Source organism: Centruroides vittatus, unplaced genomic scaffold (genome assembly GCF_030686945.1).
Source record: "Centruroides vittatus isolate TY-2023 unplaced genomic scaffold, ASM3068694v2 contig_166, whole genome shotgun sequence".
Taxonomy (NCBI): Eukaryota; Metazoa; Arthropoda; class Arachnida; order Scorpiones; family Buthidae; genus Centruroides; species Centruroides vittatus.
Window position 1 is genome coordinate 2151352 of NW_027121006.1, and position 24278 is coordinate 2175629.

At 30.9% G+C, this 24278-nt stretch overlaps 1 protein-coding gene across 1 annotated transcript; it reads right to left on the minus strand.

Moving 5' to 3' along the window:
- Positions 1-373: 373 nt before the first annotated feature.
- Positions 374-928, minus strand: LOC136968967 (uncharacterized). The gene has a single exon (XM_067263042.1). The coding sequence runs from the start codon at positions 926-928 to the stop codon at positions 374-376; it is 555 nt and encodes a 184-aa protein (XP_067119143.1).
- Positions 929-24278: the final 23350 nt, after the last annotated feature.

The window sequence follows — 24278 nt, forward strand, 5'->3', positions numbered from 1 at the left end:
CGAGGTACAGGGTTGCTGTGTCCTTGTCACTTATATGAAAGCGACTCAGCTCAATCCCCGTTGTCCCTGTCGCCAAAGAGAGTCAGGGATCAGTTTTTTGCTTTTTCAACTGCTACCTTTTGATCTTGGAAGTTGCACGGTTGGCGGCATTTGTAGGCATTTCTCCTGAATGTGGCGTGGTAGTAGCAGATGTTGCTGTTAGAGGCTCGCCGACTGTGTGATCTCTCTCTTGATCTGGGTCGGATGTTTCTTCGTCTCACGCGTGGGTATGTCTGCTTGTTAAGTGCGGCTACCTGCAACGACAATTCCGATATTTGCTTTTGCAGAATGTCCAAGGCAGGGAGCGGCTCCCTACAGTGTGCGCTCCCCGATGCTATGGGAGAAGCTGTGCTGTCGTTGGTCCAGGGCTGAGTTCCCAGATCTGGTTGGCCATAGCAGCTAATTTTGATAGTTCATTGCTACTAACCGATAGGATGCTCTGCATGTTGATCGGTAGGCGTTGGAGCCACAGTGTCTTCAAAAAATTCTCGCCGATTTTTTCGTCAGCCAGGTTACGCATTTTGCAGAGTAATTGTGAGGGTTTGCGGTCGCCGAGTTTCATTTCCGTCAGTAACTTTTTGGTACGCTGAGTCTCACTGTCTGCGAAAGTAGAGATCAACCGTTCTTTGATAAGTTCATATTTCCCTGATGCAGGCGGACTGAGTAAAATGTCCGAAACTTGCGTGAGGATTTCCGCGTCGACATAACTGACGACGGTATCGAATTTTGTTTGATCCGACGATATCTCGGCGTTTCGAAATTGGGCCTCGATCTGAAGGAACCAAATGCGAGGATCCGGCTTCCAAAATGGTGGCACCTTGACAACGACAGGTGCTAGGCACATATCAGTCCTTTGTTCGGGGTTAGGCTTAGCGGTTCTCTTGTCCATTTTGTCTTTGAGTATCTTTCATTCGAATCACGTCGGGTCATTAGTTTAGCGATGTAGCTAAAATCTGTTGAGATGTTCCGAGAGAATAGGTCCAAGTTAGATCCTACCTCGAGTAATAGCAGTTCTGATCTTGCCCACGTGTTCCACGTCCTTTGTTCGTCAGACAAGATTAATGAGTAGACTGGTTCCTTGGAAACACTATACTTTATTTCTCCGCGACCACGGACTATTTACAAAAATCTAAGTTAAATAACTGTACAAATATGCGTTCGTTGTCGAGGCTGACTTCAGAAGATTGGCGTAACAAAAGCGAAGGTTAGCGTACGAAAGCGTCTCTCCAAGTCAGTGTTTAAGGACCAAATGAGGACAGAGGGGAAAGGTCAAACGGTGGCGCCCTCTGCCCTACACCGAAAATTCAATTCGTTTTTTCCTGCATCATTCTAGCAGACGATTCAGCAATAAGTGAAGTACTTTTATTTTCTACCCGTTTATATGCACTTTTTTAACAGTTTTGACCTTCGAAGCAGTAGCTAATCATTTTCGGTCGATGACTCTTTCGTTCTTAGTCCAATCCGAAAATTTGTCTGTTACGTTACACGAAACATTATGGATTAAGTTTGGTACAATAAAATACAGTAGAGAGTCGTTATCCGAATTAATTGGGGACTGGGGGTTATTCGGATAACCGATTATATACGAAAAAATATATTAACCTGTCTGACGTTGAAATTTTTTTCCGTTGCGTGTCGCTCTGTGTCGAATTTTCTTCGATTTTAAGCTTAACGAAAATTTGTATAATAATTATCGAGGCTATTGTATCGTTATAAATTATTTTTTTATCTTGTACAAACAAAATAAATATATTAAAAATATAAAAACATAAAAAATTATACTTTAGAAGTTAATCTAGTATCAAAAAAGTTCGATTCGACACGACACAGTCCGACTGGAAAGCGTTCGGATATCGGACGTTTCGGATAGAAGGTGTTCGGATAAACGACTTTCTACTGTATTGCCATCCTTCTCAATTGCATCAGCACAATTTTGATATAGTGTATCACACTAATTGTGACAGAAAATCTTGCGTAAGCATTATAATGATTTATATTCATGTTGTGCATTAGCACTTTGTGTTTAAAATTATTTTATATTAGTTAATATTAAAGAATTCTTGATATGAAAAACAGAATTATTCTTCACGTATTCTTAAAAAAATCTTGAACATCTGAGCAAATAGAATTTCAGTAATATAATGCGCGTTTTTTTTTACAGAAATTATTTAAATTATTAAATCAAATAAATCCTTATTTATAACAATTAAATGTAGCAATCGTGAAGTTATACTAACATCTGAATTAATAAATTAATGTAATAAGAGTGTAGTTTAATAGCAGGGAGTTACTTCCTTTTGTACATTTGGTATATAATAATAACTGAAGACATTATTTATATATTTTTTTTAGAAACCGAAAGCACCATTAAATGTGAGTACTGCTTAAATAGTTTATGTATATATAAACATATTAAATATTCTGACGTTCAAATATTTCATCAAGTACAATTCTTTAAACAAAACTTAATGTTTTAGTTTTAAAAGTAGAAATAGCAGTTCCATAATTTAGTTTTATTATTGAATATTGTTAAGCTCTTAGAAAACACTAAATTTAAATTAAATATAAAGGATTACAGATAATTTATCATAAACAGTCAATGATAACGTTCTCATTTCTTATTTCGCTGTAATTGTTTCGTGTTTGAAAACACCTCAATAAAAAGGTGTTATATAAAATGTGATAGAATAAAAAATTTAAATTCGACTATTAAAAATTCTTGGGAAATAAAGTGTTTCATACTGTACAATTTAGCATTGTGAAAATAAGTTGTTGTAATTTTTAAAAACAATGTCTTTCCACAATAAACAATTAATTGCTTTTAGAATCATTTGTTCTTTTAGTTAAACGACCAAGTTTAATTGTAATTTATAGTTTGGAAATTTTTCAATTTTGATTTATACTAAAGGTTCTGAGTGAGAAATAAGAATGTCGATGAAAAAAGTTTATGTTGAAATTAAGTAATGTTTGCATTAATTAATCATCTCCATTCAACCTCTATACAATCAGAATCTAGAGGTAAACTTTATATAAAAACGTTTTGTCGATTAAATGTAATTCTGAAAACACTGATACACTGATTTTATAGTGTGTGGCCGAAATGTCAGTTACCCATTTTGGATACAAATTTTATTTCGTATTTTTAAATAATATGATTAATCATTAAAAACATTTATTTTTAAATTACTTATCTCTAAATTTTCGAAGTGAACATTTCTTGTTTTCAGCTAAATTTCTTAGTTTATGTTTATAAACATGGCTGAGAGACATGAAACAAAAACATGGTGAAATTATGGGTCACTTTACATAAAACTAGCATTACAAATATAATTATTTTTCATAGCAAGGAAGCAACTATTTAATTGTAATATCATTTGTGTTTTTCAGCCGTTTGAGAAAGTAAGTATAGTTACTATTTGTACTTTGCGTTTTTATAAAATTTGAATACTGATAAAAACAGTTTATTTCCAAATCAAATGGATTTACAGTAAATTGGAATATAACACATTTTGGCAATTCATTGAAAGAAATCATTTATTTCCAAACTGTAAGCAAACGAAAAGGCACATACAGCTTTTAACATACTGTTACAATAATAATTCCTGTTCGTAATTACTTACACAACACTTCGATGGAAAACTGCATTCTAAATCATTTATCTTTTCTCCTTGTAAGCATGTAGACCGGGCAGATCGAGCAATAACACTACGGCATTTTCCCCCCATTGTTTCTAATGCGTCTCATGACACAGAACACAATAAATAGTTTTGTTATCTGTTACCGAAAATTACTATAGGGATGGTTGTGACTCCTTATATATCAAGGCATAATTTTTCTACCAAGAAAATCCGTTTTATATGAATAAAGCTGATTTATTTTCAATATGTTAGGTTAAATATTGTCGTCGTTTTCACGTAATTATACAACGTAATAGTTAATTTGTCTCAGATTATTTTGAGAAAAGAGATTTTAAAAAAGAACTGTTACAAAGTAATCGAAATGTAATGGAAAAATAATGTCTTAATTAAAAAAAAACATTCCAGCTGCATTATTTGAAAAAATCCTTAAATTTATCGATTTCATTCATTTTAAAGTTATGTGTACATTTTCTTTGTAGAGTAACAAGTTCACTGTTAATTCCACATAGACAACATAAGCACAAACATGCTATGTATATTTTTTATATCTTAAGCGTTATTAATAAAAACTAGTGGTAACACTACGAAATTGTAATCCTTTGTATCTCATATACGTCAATAATAATTAAATGCAAGTGTTACATTTAAACGTAAAAACCCAGGACATTTGCAAAGATCTCCAGCAAGAAAGGACAGACAACCTTCAAACCGTCGAAAACAACATCTTAACAAAGTTAATCTTCAGGTTTGAATACGAAACTAATTACCAAATTAACTAAACCAAGGATATTATGGATATATTTGACTCTCCAACTTATTCAGGTGAGATATCTAAGTTAAATGTTTCGCAAGACTTATCGATGACTGGTAAGAAGACACTACAACTGCAAATTTATAAAGAAAAATTGTCGAGTTACTTCTAGTAACGAAAAATTGGATAGTTAGATTTCATTGATTAGAGATGAAGTTAGTATTACACAAAATGATATCATAGATTCTAAAAACCAACTACAGATGCTTAATGAGAGTAATGAAAAAATGGATATTTAGATAAAATTTAAAATTGAGAAGAATTAATTCAATATAAATTAGATTCGTCAGTAAATAGTACTAATAAGAATAAAACAATATACTATATTTACCTAAATATGTTAAATCAAAGAACAGAAATAAAAGTATTTAATTTTTTCATCAAAATGTTAAAATTAGAGAATATTAAATTGGAAGATATACATCACATATACCTAATCAAAAATTTGTTGTTATATGTTTGGTAGTGCGGTTGGAACAACTAAGGAATAGAATACTTTCTGCTATTAATAAGCTCAAACAGATAAACGAGTTAGAAGAACGGCGACTAAATAATGATATTTTGTTGTTTTCCCGTTAAAAAATCCAATAACATAAATGTATGTACTAATGAAATGAAACATGAAAGTAATAAAATGTCGGAAAAATTAGCTTTAAGACGAATAAATTAAAACTGTCAAGGCTTAAAAAATAAACAAGTAATAAATTTCTTTAGTTAATAAATCATATATATTGGGATCGACAAAGACTTGGATGTTGGCACCAGTAAATAAAGTTTTAAAAAACAACGAAGAAAATATAATTGTATCATCAATAGCGCAGAAACCATTAAGGTCAAGTCGTCCTTATGGAAAATTATGTGTTAAAATTAAGAAATAGTTGATATTATATAACGTACAAAAAACTAAAACTAGTATATTGATATTGTTACAACTATTCATATATAAATGGAATTCGGGTTAATAAACTAATTATATTACTAGTTACTCCTGGTGTGTTTACACCAGATCAGCTGGAATTATTGAAATAAGTGAAAGAAAGTTAGATATTTAAAACATTTAGAGCAACAGCAGTTATTGACAAAACAAAATGACAATTTCTCTGGTCAAGAATACAAAGCTTTCGAGAAAAATACATAGTAGATAAGTTTAATATCGCTTTTTCAAGTTGGTCTGTAGTTTATAAAAGATTTGCTAATTTGCATGTTTCGTTCTTTATTTCTACACAGAATTTTGAAAATGAAGTTCTGGACATTTTATTTACTTTTGAAAAATTGGAGGCTTCAATAAATAAAATGAGACTGAAATCTTCACCAGCAGATAATTTAATTTCTGTTAAATTTATGAAGTTATTACCAGCGTTGGAAAAACAAGTTTTACTCGATTTGTTTAATTCTTTTTACACGTCTTTAAATTTTCCTGAATCTTTAGATTTACATAAATTACTTACGATATATAAAAAGAGCAGATAGAAAAAAACCAGAAATTATGGTCTGATCGCATTATTATCAACAATAAGGAACTGTTTTACATCGATACTTGAGACGAGATTTCGAAGAAAGTTATCTGAAGAATATTAAATTTCTAGATTTTAATTCGCATATACAAAAACCACAGATACTGAAATGGCAATATTTTTATTAACATTATTACACCAACTTTATTTACATAAAAACAGAAAAATATTTGCAGCATTTATTGATATTTCAAAAGCATTTGACTGGGTACATGTTTCCATTTTGGTAAATATTAATTAAACTGAAAGAGAGTGGTTCTAGAGAAAAGTTTTCAGGAGCAGTTTTGGACCTATTTCTGCATATAAAATAAAAATTATACATGGTAATCAAACGTTTCCTGAATTGGTACTTGATCGAGGAATTCATCAGGGAGAGACTTTCTTGTCTTATTTATTTAATTCTTACATAAATGGAATAGATTGAAGAAATGGAGTAATAGATGTTTTTAAATGATACAGACAGAATACTGATTTCTGAAATAATATATCATCATATCTTATATGCTGATGATTTAGTTTTGTTAGCTGCAACTAAATTAGCGTTACAAAGAAAAATTAATACATTAGATATCTATTTGAAACGTCTGTACTTAACTAATAATACGCCGAAAACTAAAATATATACTTATAAATAACGTGAAGATCTCAGATAAAGAGGAAAAATTTACTGAAATGGACAAATATTAATATTCTTAAAACGAAATAAATTGCTTGGGTGTAATACTTAATTGAAATTGATATTTTTCGATAGCACAAGAAAAACTTAAATACTAAAATAAATACGTTAACAGATAATGTTATATACTTACGTGAGAATCTAGAGATGTAAAGCGAGTACCTTTTCTTGGATAGGAAAGATTTATGAGAATTTACTTTAATGTTTTTACGGTTGAAACGAATTATTTAACTAAGAAAATAAAACAAAATATTTTGCCACTTTCGAAATTGAAAACAAACGGGAATTGACATTTACTTTTCCTTTAGAAAGATTAGGCCACTTTATATGGTGAGGTCAGCTTATCTCACGTGTTTATGATACATCTGCTAGTTCGAGTCATTCTTATGATTTCATCACGTGTAACAAATTAACACCTGATTGGAGGAGATTCGGGAATAAAAATAGTATACATCCCTAATTTCAGGCTTTACTCAAAAGTTTTAGTCTCCTCTCTCGTCTCATAAGTCTTTCCTGGAAGTTCCCTTCATCTACTTTGCTTTCATCACTTCTCTCCATCGAATTTTCCAGTCCGAAAGTTCCTCGCTCATGTCCAGCACAGTCATTGGAACATATCACACTTTAATAATAGGTATTAATATTATGCATACTAAATATAAACTATTTCTCGGTCTATTAGAGGTGTAATTAGTGATTTTATCGATGTGAGATGGTTTGATTTTTCTGCTAATTGTTTAGATAAAAGAGATAATGCTTTTTGCATTTAACCTCCATTTTTCTATTATTTGTTTAATTGAATTCGATTTTGATTCAAGTTAATGTCGATTGCTCTACCAAAATTTATAATCTATCCCTGTCGGAGAAAATTAAACATAATTCTTATCGCGTGGCACGTAGCGGATATACTTGCCTGTTGTCCGGAATCCAACACAACAGAAAAATCTAGATAATCATTCTAAGAAAATAAATTAAAACCCATTCTCTTACAACGTGAGCAGGCTTCACCAGTCCGATTCCGTGAATCGATGAAGGAGTAAACGACTTGTCACCACGGATTCTCACACTTATGTTTATCGTTGAAGATTTCTAATTTGAAATTACATATGAAATTATATAATACTTTGATAGTTCTTGAATTATATTATGCTAGTTGCCAAATTCTGTCCATCAGATCTGGCACAGATGCAGGTTTTCTACGATAGACGTTGTCCTTCAGGAAACTCTATAACCAAAAGTCGCATAGTTTTTCACGTGTTCGACATATGCAAAGAAATATCATTCGCGTTACATCGGCACCTACTGATGAATTTTTTCACTACTTCTTTAAAATTGTCAAGAGCATCATTTGAGTTATCTGTAGTCCAAATTTTGTCTCATTTCGAGCAGTAGAACGAACTTTAGGGCTCTCTTAAATGGGAAACATTTTTCTCGCTAATTTTGTATTTTACTTACTGAGTCAGCATTTTCCCAATCAATATTAAAAAATCAAAATCTCTTAGCTCCATCAATTTTTTATCTTTCGTATATAGATGTCATATCCATTACTACAGAATCCCATATAATGACAACAGATATAGGAATAAATATTGTAAAGTATTGGCTTGTACAAAGTAAGGGAACAAACGGAAGCGCCGACCTTTCTAATTAGATTAAAAAATGGTCCATGCATAAACAATTTGCCTGGTTGCAAACACCTGGCAGTAAACAAGTGGGTGACTACTCTGATCGGAGTTGGGCAGACGCAAATGTAAGCTTCACCTTCATCCGATTCAAACTGACCTGGGTGAAAGCTGTTCGCAAGGAAGATCTGTAATTGGTCGAAAGTTTCCATTCAGGAAAGCCTTAAATTGGAGAGCAAGCGAGATAAAAGGAGAGAAAGGACTCCGGACTAGTAACACGAAAGTCTCAGACACTCAAAACTCCTGCTGAGGTTAGAGGGAGACAGCCAGCATACTCCTCAGCAAACTATTTCAGGGATGAGTAAATGCTGAAACTGGGTGAACCGTACAGTAGAGCCAATCCCCAAACTGATCGTGTGCTCTCCAGAGCCGAATCATTCCCGAATGACGACCGAGTGCATGAGGCACCACGCTCTGTGTATCTTATGTTTACTGTGTTTTCCAACTTGTACAGTTACTATATATATTTATATAAACTGTACATATTGACTATGGACTATCTTAAGTGTGCAGCTGTTCTTCCACCAAACCTACATCAGAACAATATCGAGTCGTGCTTAATTCAGCAAATCAACTCGAGGGAACAGGGTTTGGGAAGAAAACTTCACTAATATTAAACGATTATTAATAGAATTAAGATTAAATAAATGTTTTCTGTTTGAAAATAATGAATATACAGGTATACTTCGAGTTACGTCGCTGTCGTGTTACGTTGTTCCCGATTATACGTCGTTTGTCAAAAAAGTATATGGAAAAATAAAAATCAAGTCTAAATCAGTTTATTCGACTTTAAATCCGTCCGCCACAAACACTGAAGTCATAATATCACTTAAAAATGCGTTAAAAGCACATAAAATCATATTAAAATATGTGTATTTACAGTAAATGTTAATATAATCATCATAAATCCTGGAGAACGAAACATGAAAACATCTGCGTTTCTGTGTTGTCGTCTTATTTAGCGGTCTTTAAGTGCTCATTATTGGTGTTTAGTTACGAGGTTAAATCGAAACTACGACTTACGTCGTAACTACACAAGTAAGTTCGACTTACGTCGCCTCTCCTGGAACCAATTACCGACGTAAGACGAGGTATACCTGTATTCATTTTACTATAGATCATTGCTATTGCTGTAACACATAAGAATTTTCATTAATACGCCTTTTAAAAGATTGTAAACGATTTATTGAAAGTCGGCAATTATTCGGTATTATGGAAATATTACAATTAGATCAAAATCAAGATTACGCAATAAAATTAAACAGTTGAACAAAATTTCAAATATATAATATAAATGACTTTTTAGAAAGGTAACTAATCAGTCAAATAAGTATGAAATTAGTCAAAGTAAAAATATCGATATTTAGTTGAGTTACAATCAAAATTACATTCGCTGTGTGCATTGTGATCAAATATCATTAGCTTATATTGTATTGTAAATAAATAAATAAATATATAATATATATATAAACGGGTACTAGGTACTATGTTGGGTACAACGGGTACAGGTACAACATGTTTTGTCGATAAAAAGTAATTCTGAAAACACTGACACACTGATTTTATTGTGTGTGGCCGAAATGTCAGTTAGCGATTTTGAATACAATTTTTTTCATACTTTTAAATGAATAGATTAATCATTTTAAAACGTTTACTTTTAAATTACTTCTCTCCGAAATTTCGAAGGAAACATTTCTTGTTCCGTACCGAGTTTTTTAGTTTATGTTTATAAACGTAGCTGAAGGATGTGACACAAAAACCCAGTGAATCTATGTCACGTAAAAGTAGCATTACAAACTTAACTCTTTTTCATAGCAAGCAATTATTTAATTGTAATGTCATTTCTGTTTTTTAGTTGATGCAGAAAGTAAGTATAGTTACAATTCGTGTTTTGTGTTTTTACTAAACGTTTGAAAGTTTTGTATTTATGAAATGTAAATATTGATTAATAAAGTTGCTTCCCAATTCAAATCGATTTTAAAGTACATATTATTTACAGAAAGGAAATGAAAAAAAAAGGAATTGTTACAAAATAATTTAATGATAATGGGGGAAAACATCTTTTAATAATGAAAAACACATTGCTGCTGATTTGAAAAATTAATCCTTAAATTTATCAATTTAATTAATTTAAATAAATGTATAGCTTTCTTCTATAGAGTGACAAGGTCACTGTCAATTTTACATAGACAAACATGCGATGTATATCATCTATTTTAAGTGTTATTTATAAAAACTAGTGGTAACACCACATAATAATGACTCTATCTCGTATAGGGGAGAGCGGGGCTAAAAGTTCCCGGAATAAGTTGTTCCGATTGAAATAGCTCCACAAGGAAAAAATATATATATAATTAGTAAATATGTCATGAAATCGAACGTTTTTGCGCACCGACGGCAGGTATCTTAATCAGGTTAGTGACGTCCGGTATATTGAAAAGAGAGCCTGTACGTCGCTGATCCACATAAGTAAATATTTTCGTATTTGATATTTTTGGTATATCTGGCGAATTTAAATAATTAGCGATTAGTTGTTTGGTATTTTTATTCAAAAATATATCGAGTATCTTGATATACTACGCTAAAACTGTATATGTCTCGTAACCTAATCTAGTAGTTGCTGCTTTGAACCCATGTGTCATCGGGGCTAGATGTTCCCTTCTTTGGGGGCATGTTGTGACTTTGGAACAACTTGCCCCAGTTCATCTGTACCGGTAATGCAGTAAAAATAATGTCTTTTTTTTTCCTTTTGCAGTATGCGGACTTATATTCGAAAAACAACACGGGGTTCTGTATCTCGGGAGTTGATGCAAAGAGCTGCAGATGCAGTTATTAAAGATGGTTAAAAAATAAAAACTGTTGCCAGAGAATTAGATATTTGTCATATGACGTTATATAGATTTGTAAAGAAGTTGAAATCTGGAGTAGAAAACGCTACGATTGGCTACAAAAAAGTAAGATTGGTCTTTATTGAAGAACAGGAAAACAAGTTAGCAGAGTATTTGTTAAATGTAAGCTTTACTGACGAAAGACAAATCTTGGATCAGCCAGGGTCATCGGGAGTTGTAAATTTGCCTGTAACTTCTGGTGTTATACAAGAACTTGGAAAGGATGTTCCTTTCTCCCCTTTTCTTTAAGTAAAAGTTATAAATGTTAAAACGTAAAAATGTTTTCTTTATAATAAATTTAAGAAAAACAACTAATTATTCATAAGATATTATTGATTAGTCTTTAAATACATACTTAGTTAAATAAATTATTGTTTTTTTTACATACTACACCTTCCATAGATCTTGTAACAACTTGCCCACCCTATTAACAACTAGCCCCGATCCGGGGTAAGTTGTTACTTTCCGACTTTAGGTATTGTATTATTAATTATAAAAAAACTTACATAAAATCAACTCCAAAAACTGTATTTATAGCAAAGTTAGATATATTACTAAATTTTAATCTCTTAATACTTATGCTAGAATTATGTTTCCTTAACAAAATATAAGGTTGATTAAAAAACGGAACTTGTAGTCCCGCTCTCCCCTACATCAATGATAATATGGCAAGAAGCTATTGGACAACATTCTAATTAAATGCATGTGTTACATTTAAGTATACACTTGACTTCTATATGGAATTTGACGTATTTTTATCAACTATTAATGAAACCGTTACAACTAACATAAAGTAGGAAATATTTGAAACAAATTTTTATACGACAATGTATAGAGAAAACTTATTTTATATAGTCATGTTTGTAAATTTATAAATTAGTGTCAAATTTAAAATGTTATTTAGTATTTATTTATCCTTCGTAGTATTTGTTACAATCATAACATATTATTGAAATATAAAGTAATTTATTCAACAGTTGATGTTTATTAAAAAATATCGAAAAACACATAAAAAAAATTAATTCAATAATAAAATTAAGAAAAAACTTTATTTCAGTTTTCAAGTTTCAAGAAGGTAAGTGTGTTTTGTCATTTTTTATCATATTTTTATATATAGCATTATAAATGCGAGAATCCGGGGTTAAGAAAAGTTTGTCTCTCACCCGTGTTCGGCTTCAGATCCAAAAGATTCGTCCAGTTTGTCACTGGGTGGGATGATAGCATTATTTTGTTTTGTCAACAGGTAGTTCTTATCAACTTCTCTTTCGTTTTTCTTGACACCAGCCTAATTAGCGCGTTAGGCACGCGATATAATATTTTCATATTTATGTCCGAGGGGAGGGATTCGTGGTCTCCCGATTAAGACATTGGCATATATTCAAAATCAAGAAGAAGTCCATTTAAACAATTTAAAAGCGAAATCTAATAAACATAACGATCGTAAACGTACAAATATATGAATACACACAGATAGCTTGTTAAGTCCTTATTAAACGCGAGAGAGAGAGAGAGAGAGTTTACATCATTAAAAACCTACTACCTCGATTGACAAATCTTAATATTTCTGTCAGATTGTTGTACAATCGATTTTCCTTTGGTATTCTTCTTGTGGAGTGGTCAGTTGGTAATATGAGGCTGGTATTTGAGTCGAATCGGCAGTAGAGGAGTATTACTCTGGGTAGGAGAACAACAGTAAAATCGGCAAAAACTGAGAAAATGGCTAATTGTCTTGGATGACAGGAAATTGCTCATTTGATGCGGAAGTCCCTTACAATCGAAATTTGGAGTTCGTATCAGCTGACAGGACATACTAATGAGTCAAATACCTGGTGTTCGTTAAAATTTGAGATAAGCTCTTGTGAAAAGACGTTCAATTTCCCTTTTTGACACGAAAGTGACAAAACTGTTGTTTTTTTTATGAGAAAAATAAGTCAAGAAATTAAGTTAATTAAAGTAATTAATGCGAGTTTTTACTCAAAAGCCTCTTGCGTTTAATTCACAAGCAAAAAGCAATACTGAATCACTCTCAGGTGCAGCTACAATATTAGTTCGGACAAAGGCCCACATTCTAGCCGTTTTTCTAAATGAACTTTTGTAATGAATTTTATAACTCACATTCGGATTCTCACATAAAAATAACAAAAGAAGTATTTTGTTACAGTATTCCTGGAAATACCTCATGTGTGTAATAAATACACTTTTGTGAGTCTGCATTTTAAATTAGAAATAATACAAGAATGTAAAATCCAGTGGCGTGCCGTGACATTTGATGATAGGGAAGCTGTGTTTCTGTAAGAAGCCGACTTACAGGGGCAATCAATTAATTGCGCGTCAGGGCCCGTTCGTATTCGTTTGTTCGATAAGCCAGTAAAAACCGTATACTTCTTTAAATGTATTTTTAATAGATTATCTGACGTACTTAATAAATAACAGAGGTAATTATATCGAAATTTCTTATTAGATTCAATAAATTCCCTACGCCCTCTAAATGCCAATTCTCTTTTCGAGAAAAAACATATAACATCTATTAATTTAGATATACCTATTAATCGTAATTATCTCGTTATAATTTTCAATATTTATCTTGTATTGTCTACCATTGTTAAATTCTATTCTATTTTGATTTCTAAATTGCTTCAATTTTACGAAAGAATCGTCATTCGTCATATATTTTATCGTCAAAATGTCGAAATTTTTTGTCGACGTATTTATATTTAATTTAGGCATTGGTCTTTCTTTTTAATAATGTTTTCTTTTTCATTATATGGTCTTGAGCCAAAACTTCTTTAAAATAAATTTTTGAATCACTAGCCACGATATAAGGGCTAAAATTAAAATTATAAAAAAACTTACTTGGTAAAACAAAATGTGTGACGAATATACATACCTAGTACAAAAAATTCTTCAATTGTACGAATATACTTTTAAAGAAACTTATAATTAAATATAACTTTGTGAAGAAACGTACATAAAAATAACAAAATATTCTTTACTTTTTAAATCTTAAAACAGTCCACTTAGTGAAATAGCTCCCTACGAGTGGCTAATGAATGAAATCGGAGACGGTCCAGGTAGGTGTGTGCGTGCCAAATCCCGAGGGTGCCGATACCGGTCAATGTCGAATGCCTCTTTTGTCGCATCACTAGTATATCTCAAAGGACGCCACAGGGTTGTTGTAAATTTTAAACGTTTCTCACCATAGCTGTAAAAATCTAAATATGTTAAACTTAACAGATTGTCCGTCGTTCGTTTTCTAACTAATTCGTTTTAGAGCCAAGTGTCGACGAAAATTTCCAAAATTTACAACTTTTCGGTCACTCTCATTGAACTGGAAAAATTTCTGTCTTTATTACATCTAATATTATGAAGAGATCAGTCCCCACTGTACTCGGCAAGAGATTAGTTCGGTTAAGCTTCTGTTTAAGTAAAATTTCGGCTCTTTCATCGGGGTTTTACTTATGTTTCTAATTCCCTAATCGCTTAATTATTTAACTACTTAAATAGAAATAAGTCGAAACCGGTTACTCTGTACTTGAATATCTCTAGTCTTGGGAAAGAAGTGGAAAGAAATTTTTATGACAACCGATACATAAATCGTAAATTTAAAGAAAATAAATTCTAGAGCTTTTTTGTACCATTGTACAGTACGTCTCATTCATTAAATTTGGTTGTAAATGATGCTGCCAAAGTAACAGTTAATTTTTTAACACTGTACTAGAATTGTACACGTTTTTTCTGCATCCCCTTACAGATGGGACATACTAAATCGTAATATCACCGGTTTAGCATTGAAATCCGTAAGTAATATAAGATGGGAAAGCGGAATAAACGCAGAATAAATATATCAAATATTTTAATGGATTTTTTTTAAAACTCCTGTCAACTATACGGAACTATCATAAAAACAAGCCAGTAAACTTCTATCGGTTGGGTTAAGTTATAAATCTAGTCTAGGGTGGGCAACCTTTTTTATAACGTGGACCAGAATAAATTTTACGTTATTTCCGCGGGCCGTAGTAGTTAATTGACGCCTTCTTGTGACTCGTAATTTTTTTAGTCTGCAAATATGAAATAAATAAATAAAAAGTTAATTACTACATTTATTTCTCTTATCGTTTTCGAAAATTACAAAGAATTGGAAAAATAACTGTTTATTATTTTTCCAATTTAATAATCTATTAAAGATCTCGCGGACCGGATAGAAACTTTTCGCCAGCCGTAGCTGGCCCGCGGGCCGGGGGTTGCCCGCCGTTGGTCTAGTCTACTCATGATTCACATAATCGGGCGAGGGCGGCCGAATATCTAGCAGGCAGGCGGCTAACAGCCCACAACCAGTCCGGGATATAAAATTAGAAGCTTTATGTGTGAAGCATCCACCAGCTAAACCGGGTGACGTTGGTGCTTTGTAAAGCGCATGCGCCAATGCCTATAATCTGGCTGCTTGGAAGTTGACGGGTAGGAGGCTAACAGCTCAGAACCGGTCCGAGATATAAAGTTAGATGCTTTATGTGTGAAGCATCCACCAGCTAAACCGGGTGAGGTTGGTGCTCTGTAAACCGCATGTGCCAATGCCTATATAATCTGGCTGATTGGAAACACCTGGTTTCGACATTCCTTCCGCCACTAAATTATTCGAATATACAATAGCAACCTTATCGTTTTTTTCACATGTAGTATAGAAATTTTTAAAAGATACATAATGCAGTTATAATAAAATATTAATTTTAATTAATGCAAAGCACGTTAAAATATGAAAATTTATATTTTATAAAATACAAGGGAAGGTCATTGGAAGGTGGAATCAGCGCTTTCATCGCTTCCAATGACGGCACGCCACTGGTAAAATCGTCTCTATAGGTGATAGGGAAAATAGTAGCGAATGAAATGTATTTATACATAAAACACATCTTAGTTTGATGAAACTAACTAACACAAATTTCTGTTGAATTCGTAGACATTTTGTTTATTACACTCTAGTATCATTTTTTATGTTATTTGATTCACTATTATGACAATTTTATGCAAAAGTATGTAATAAAATATATCAAACAATAAAAACAATATTATTGCACACTTTAAAAAAGTATTTATCAGAAGATTGTTTTTTTAAGGTTACTCGTTAACTTTAATAAATAAAAATGTCTAAAGCGTTTAATAAACACATGTATTGTTATGTCCCATTTTAAAAATATGATTACTATATTTTCTTGTTTTGATAATTATACTTATTAAATTATTTTTGTGAAATTTTAAGTTTTAATACGTTGTTATATATGTTACTGATGCCAATTTCATATAATTTTGCAGAAAGAAAATTACATATTTTATACCCAGTTATAGATCTATGATTATTTGTAATTGCTTAAACAGAAATACTTATAAAAATGTTAATTTGTAATTTATTTTTATTTAAAATTAAATTTATTTATTCCAATATATTAATAAGGTAAATAATTTTTACTTTTCACTTGACTTTATCAGGAAGCACAAGCAGTAAGTAATTTTTTTCTTAAATTTTTGAAACGTTATCAAACTTTAACAGCAAAGTCTTAAAATATCTGTATTCAATGTTAATACATATGCGTTATACCTCATTAGAAAAGAATCATGGTTCAATTAAAATGAAAATTATGCATTTTAATTTCATAATACTCACAGTATTGCGGTTTTTCTATTAATCAAGACTTGAAAGAGAAAAATCCTCTTGTTATTCACTTTCGTCATTAAGAATACAATTGATGACAACCAAGACCTTAATTGTAAGTTATTTAATGGTCGGATAAATTTAAAACACGCTTAAAATCATGAAAGCAATCCGAATAAAATATTAAGTCTTCGTTAAAAAAGGATTCAGAATGCACAATCATGATGTGTTTAATTGTAAAGTAATCGTGCTAAAAGCTGAAATAATTTCTCAGTTAAAAAATAGAATTTGTTTGGAACGTTTTCAAGGAAATAAAGACATTTTTATTATTATTCTTGAATTTTGTCATATTTATTTGAATATCATTTAAATGAATTTATATTCTATATTACCCACTTTGATTAATAAAATATATAAAAATTTTAAAAAGTTACAGTTACGTAAACAAGTAAGTAAATAATTAATTTTTATATTTTCTCTTTTTTACATATTGTTTTATTACTTTTTTCTTTTACATCTCTTCTAAAATCGAAAATAAAATTAAAAAAAACAAAAACAAAATAATAAGATTACATTTATAATTTAATCAAAGTATTAATAACGTTATTTAGTTGAGTTACACTCAAAATTACATGTGCTGTGTATATATTTTTTAAATTAATGATCACTAGCTTATATTGTATTGTAAATATATGTTAGGCTCAAAGACCGAAATCGCTCATTGAGCGATAAAAACGACCACAACGTGTTATGACTAACTCAAAATTATCACAAAGCGAAATTCGTGTCGTGGCTTTTATGATATTTGACCACGATGCGTTGTGTTGATTAAGAAAAGCCATAACTTTAGCTGATGCAATCACAATAGAGGATCCTCTATTGTGGTTGTATCAGCTAAAGTTATACGAAGCACAGTGGTTTGTAACTTTCAAATATGGATTTTAGGCTCGAAACAATTTTATTTACAATTTTTCATGCCGAACAACATTAGTTCTACATGTTTTCTTAGAAATTTAATTCTCATACTTAAAAAAAGTTCAAGTAAATAAAACATGTGGAGAAAAATACAAAATTATTTCTTTTGTTTTGCTAAAAAGTGCTTAAGATCTAACCACATATATTTGTAGGTTCTTGATGTACTATACAAGATGAAATAAAAGTCAGCCGCTAAATTTAAAACCACTGCGCCACCGTTTATTACAGTTAAAAGCCACAACACGTTCTAGATGTTAACTAATAACGAGATAATAATAAGAACATAAAACTTTCTTTTTAATTATGATTATTTATCTTCAATCATCTTATATAAGTAGGTAACAAAATTATTTATCACATACACAAATGTAACTTTCTTACTTTCTAACATTTAATCATTCAGGAAAATCTGTTCAGGTGCTCGAAATGTCAATGTTTTCTAACAACTAATTTACTAAATATAACTAACTTGTCAGGAACTTTTATTAATAAATCAGTCATTTTTTATGAGAATCAAAAATGTTGCAGAGTTATTTTTGCTGATTGTTTTCGAACGAATTATCGATTAAATCCCAGGTATCACTGTACAGCGTACACCCATGTACAGTACCTAGCATTAATCTGCATTATTTTTTTAGCTTCTGTTGTCCAAACCTATAACCTTCCAGTTATAGGAAAAAACAGAATGGTTTTAGGCTAAACTGTTTCCAGCAAACTTGTGGCGCGATGAGTAATAGTTTCAGAACACAGGGTAATTTTACCCTAGATCTACTATAAATATAATACTACCCGAAACATTACTCTGAGAAGTTTGAAATTACTCTACGAAAGGGTAATTACCCTAGAAACGGCAGCACTGGTCAAGAATGAACACAATACTCCGCAAGTGTTTGCAAATGCGCTCGTTGACAAGTTACAACCTCTCCATCGTAACGTGATTGCATCAGCTACATTCAGAACGCGTTATGGCTTTTCCAGGTTTATAAACGTGGATGATACATACGAACACTGTACGGTAGAATTGTGGGCAACTTCACATTAACACTACGGTTTTTCTACCCCATTGTTTATAATGCTTCTTCTAACAGAGAACACAATAATTAGTTCTATTATTTGTTACTGACAATTATTATGGAAATAGCTGTGACTCCTTATATATAAAGGCATAATTTTTCTACTCAGAAAACCCGTATCATTTCAAAAAAGCTGGTGTGTTAAGTTAAATCTTATCCTCGTTTTCACACAATTATAAAACTTAATAGTTAATTTGTCTCAGATTATTTTCAGAAAGAAAAATAAAACACAGGAATTGTTTCAAAATAATCAAAACATAATAAGAAAAATGTCTTACTTATCTCAGCTGATTTGAGAAATTAATCTTTATATTTATCGATTTCATTAATTTAAAAAGATAAATACATTCAATCAGAAAAATTTATACATCAGATTCATTTTTTACTTTTCTCTTCTCTATCAGGAACCGAGTACAGCATGCAAAATGTTTATAAGTTTGCAATGTTATCAAATTTTAACAACAGCGTTTTGGAATACTTATATTCATTGCTAAGATATATATATTATTTCCCACAACCTTCGGGGTGCCTGGTGAAGAAATTTCCGCACCTGGTGAGGTCCCAAAGACCCAAAATATAACACTACATTATATGGCTTGTAAAAATAATTTCAATATTATGTTTATATATATATATATATAATAGTTCTATTAAGAAATATGTAGAATAAAACAATCATTGATTTACGTAAAATATTTACTCACACGACTACATAATAAAAAACATTAACGTTTTTTGTTGTAACAAAAATATTAACTTTGTTTCTCTAGAAATCATGACGTAATCTCATTATAATTTAAGTATTTTTGTTTCATTTTAATGGCACATTATATAATTATCTGTTAAGGCATAAAAATTAATCTTTTTTAGTTAAAATTTGAAAACGAGAATTCAGGCATTTTTCCCATAGTAATTTCGCATGTTCCATGCAAATAAATCTGGATCATTCTTTACAGACGCTCAGTAGCTGCTTAAACGTTTATCTACTGACACCGTGAACGTGTTAAAAATCAAACAAACACAAAAAATATTATTTACAATTTTGCAACGCCGCGCGCCTGGTGGGGTCTGTGAAGCCCAGCAATTATTCAAACACGTCTTGTTCGCAAAATATCGCGCGATGAACTAAAGATTTTGTGGTAATCGCAAGCGCATGGAGAGAACTGAAGCAACTAATAACCTTAAGTCGCTAACGCAAATATTAAAGTAGTTATGAACTTTTGAAAATGAGTCGGGCCTCTAAGACTTCACCAGGCACCCCGATGGCTAAGAATGAATTTTTGTTTATTTAAAAAATGCATTGTTATTTCATGATGTTTACAGTATAGTACCTTTTCTATTAATCAAATTTTGAAGACCAAAAAACTGTGTTGTTGTTCACTTTCGTTTTTAAGAATGCAATTGATGAAAACCAAGATCTTACTTTGTGTGTTATTTAATTGTCGGATAAATTTAAAACTCGCTTAAAATCATGAGAAAAATTCCACTAAAATATTCAATTTTCGTTAAAAGGGGATTTAGAATGCACCATCATGATTTTTATGTTTGTACAAAGCAAAGTAATCATACTAAAAGCTGTAGTAATTTATCAGTTACAGCAGTGTTTCCCAAACTTTTGACATCTGTGTACCCTTTGTATAATTTTCTTAATGCTGAGTACCCCTCGTCAAAAAAATTGCATATACAGTAGAGACTCGTAAATCGGAACCCCGGTAATTGGAATCGCCGGTAATCGGCACGATTTTCAGTCGGACTGTGTCGTGCTGAATCGAACGTTTTTGATACTAAATTTACTTCTAAAATATAATTTTCATGTTTTTATATTCTTCAATATATTTATTTTGTTTGTACAAAATGCAGAAATAATTTTTAACGATACGATAGCCTCGATTATTATTATAAAAATTTTCGTTAGGCTTAAAATCGATGAAAATTCAACACGAAGCGACACGCAACGGAGAAAAATTTGAACATCGGACAGGTTAATATATTTTTTCGTACATAAACTGTAATCGAACAAATCCCTAATCTGAGCAACCCCAGTCCCCAATTGATTCCGATTTTCGGTTCACTACTGTACTTTAAATCAAAAACCAAAGATAACGAGGATATTCCATTTCTATATGCTACTGCAAATGAAAAATCGAAAAAGCCAAAATAGCAGACTATGTGGAAAATATTGTTCCTAGATATAGCGATATGGACTTTAGGTCTCATTTTCGTCTTTCTAGAAGCACTGTCAAAGTAAGTCTCTGCTAAGAATTGTTAGTTGTATTAACTAGCTACAGAAAAATTTGTTTATTCGGCATTTTTAGCTTTTTATTAATACTAAAGCACATAACAAACCTTTCCTGTTAGAAAAATCGCACAAAAGCTAAAAATACACACGCGCACATTGTAACAATTCAATGTGTAGATACTGGAGGTTTTTGTGTGGCACTGTTGTCTTGGCCATAGAGTGGAGGAATACACAGAATCAGAGCACCCGGCAAAACCGCTAAAAAGTAACGAAGTTTCTTATTATTTTTCTATGTTTGTTATCGAAAAAAGTAAACTGCTTGTTGACCAGGAACAGCCGAAGCACGGTGCAGCGTGTACCCCCACAAAACTCTTCCCGTACCCCCGGGGGTACGCGTACCACACTTTGAGAAACACTGAGTTACAGAATAGAATTTGTTTGGCATTTTTTCAAGAAAATGAAGACTTTATTATTATTATTATTATTTAATTTAGTCAAATCTATTATTTAAATAAATTTATATTTTATATTATCACTTTTTGTAAGAAATATATAAAAATTTTAAAAAATTACGGGTGAATCAACAAGTAAGAAATTAATTTTCATATTTTCTCTTTTTTACATACTTCTTTATTCTTCACTAGTTTTTTTTTCTTTTATCTGTTCTAAAATCGAAGATAAAATTGAAAAAATTAAGTATACATTTATAATTTAGTTAAACGATTAGTTAAATTATATGACAATACAGGGCTTTTCTTCATACTTGTTTGTACGTTCATGAACTTATACAAACCTTTCGTGACAGTTTGTTTATTTTCAATTTTTTATAATATCTCTTATCAACACTTGTTCTCAATTTATATGAAATATAATATATATATATACATATAAATAATAAATTTTTTAAAGCAAGTTTTTTACGTTCGGTTTATGAAATTTATTTATAGATGGACTCTAAAAATGATACAAAAGAAAACTGAGAGCAATAAAACAAATGAAAACCAAGTAAGTATGAGATAAGCCTGGAAAATATCTCAATATGTTTACGACATATTTATTTTTTGCTTATCTTTGTAACCATTAATTGACTAATTTTTCCTTTTTCAGACTGCGAGAAAATTGCACATTCGCGCAGTTTCTTGTATTGATTCACCTTTCAATAAGTATGAGCACAACGAATGATTTGTTTTACTACATTTCTCTGTAAACAAATCGCTTGAAAATACTTTTCATATCAGATTCTTGTTTTCAACACTTATTAACAGAACTGCAATTTAAAATATTTGTGAAGAAAATCTCGTTTTTAGTGTCATTTCATTCTTTCAATCGTGTATATAAAATAACGTGTTTTCTAGTTAATGTGTTTCCAAAATTTTTTTCAAAAGGACCATGCAATCTTTTAAAAACAATTCTAAAAATAGTTATGAAAAATATAGTAAAAGGTTAATATTATCTGAATATAAAAAAATCAATATATTATTTGCAACTACTTTTTTGAAAGAATAACAACAAAATCAGAGATAAATTATGTAACACATCATATTAATCAATTCTTTATTGTTTCTCTAGCATATGTAAGAGACAGTGATACTCTTATTCAAGTGTCAAGTTTTCTTGTATTTTTTAAAAAATGTAGAATTTCAATTCCTTTCCAACTTCTCGATTTACAGAAAATGAGATACACTTTCTATTACATAAGAAATTTTGTGGAAAAATTGCTGGCATATCATAGACAGCAAGAGCAACTGCATTGTGTAAAATTTGCACGAATTTCAAGCATCGCTACTAATTATCGCGATTCATCAAAATATCAATGTAGACTGGATATATCTTTATACTTTTACTATATATTATACGGGTTTCACTTCTGAAATATCATAATTAATTTCATTTTTGTTTCAATTTGACAATGCAGTAATTTCTGACCTATCGATTTTGCCACATGTTCGCTTGTTGTCGCTACAAAAGCAGGTAAAACATTTATACATATTAAATGGTTTATAAAATCCTGTCTACAGTGTTAACTGTAAAAATAGTTATATTAATAGTATTTATGGATATTTTAGTTAATCGTTTACAAAACTTGTTTTTAAACTATTTCAATTTTACACACATGTAAAACATTCAATTCTATTAAATTCTTTAAGTGTAACTTGATAAAAAGACTTTTTAACACCGCTTTTAGTGTTTGCATATATTTCAACTCTTACTCAAATGAAAGAAGTCTAAAATTACCAACGTTTTGTCAACGTTAGTTTTTATTTGTAGATAAACTATCGTAGGAAAATTTCTTTTAACGATGAAAAATAATTAACTTGTAGGTAATAAACAAAATTATGACAACATACAACTTCATCTGCAATTTACTTATCTCATATCTGGGTGCGTATGTATCCAACAGATGGCGTTTTTTATGAAATTTCTCAAAAATAAATTACAGTTAAACTGCGGGCTTTGTAGTATTTTTCAACTGAGATGTTCTGAGGCGACTACAAAAATGGTTTTCAACTTTATGACCCTTTGTTCAGAGAAATTTTACGAAAAACAATACTCTACTACCACCTGCAGTAATTCTCTCGCAGTGTAAGAGTGTTGTACTCTAGCGATTGTTATGTGCAACAATGGCAATTCAATAAAGAACAATGTGGAATATTTAGCCATTAGCACAATGCTTTTTTCCTGGTTACAATGACAGGACCAGTCCCAATTCATTTCAAATAAGTCATTGCAGCTTTTCTGAAAACGCGATTTTCTCGCTTTGGTGTTATTACCTTGATGTCTCGCGATCAGAGCAAGAAATTTAATACTTTCTATTTTGCAATAATTAAAATTTGTGTTTATTATGCCGTTTAATAATTGTGACCGAAAAATTTATTTGGTAATTTTTTAAATATTTTTGAAATTATTAAAAATAAAATTATAGTGTCTATTACTGGCAATAGTAGTTGGTAAATCTGAAAGAAAACATTTCTCCGAATATAAGAAAACGATTTATTAGTCATTTGACCGAATACTGACAGAAAATGGAATTTTTGAAAACAAAGTAATGAAATAATGAGCAATTTGCTGTCTTTCACAATGGGGAACCGGCAGAGTAAATTA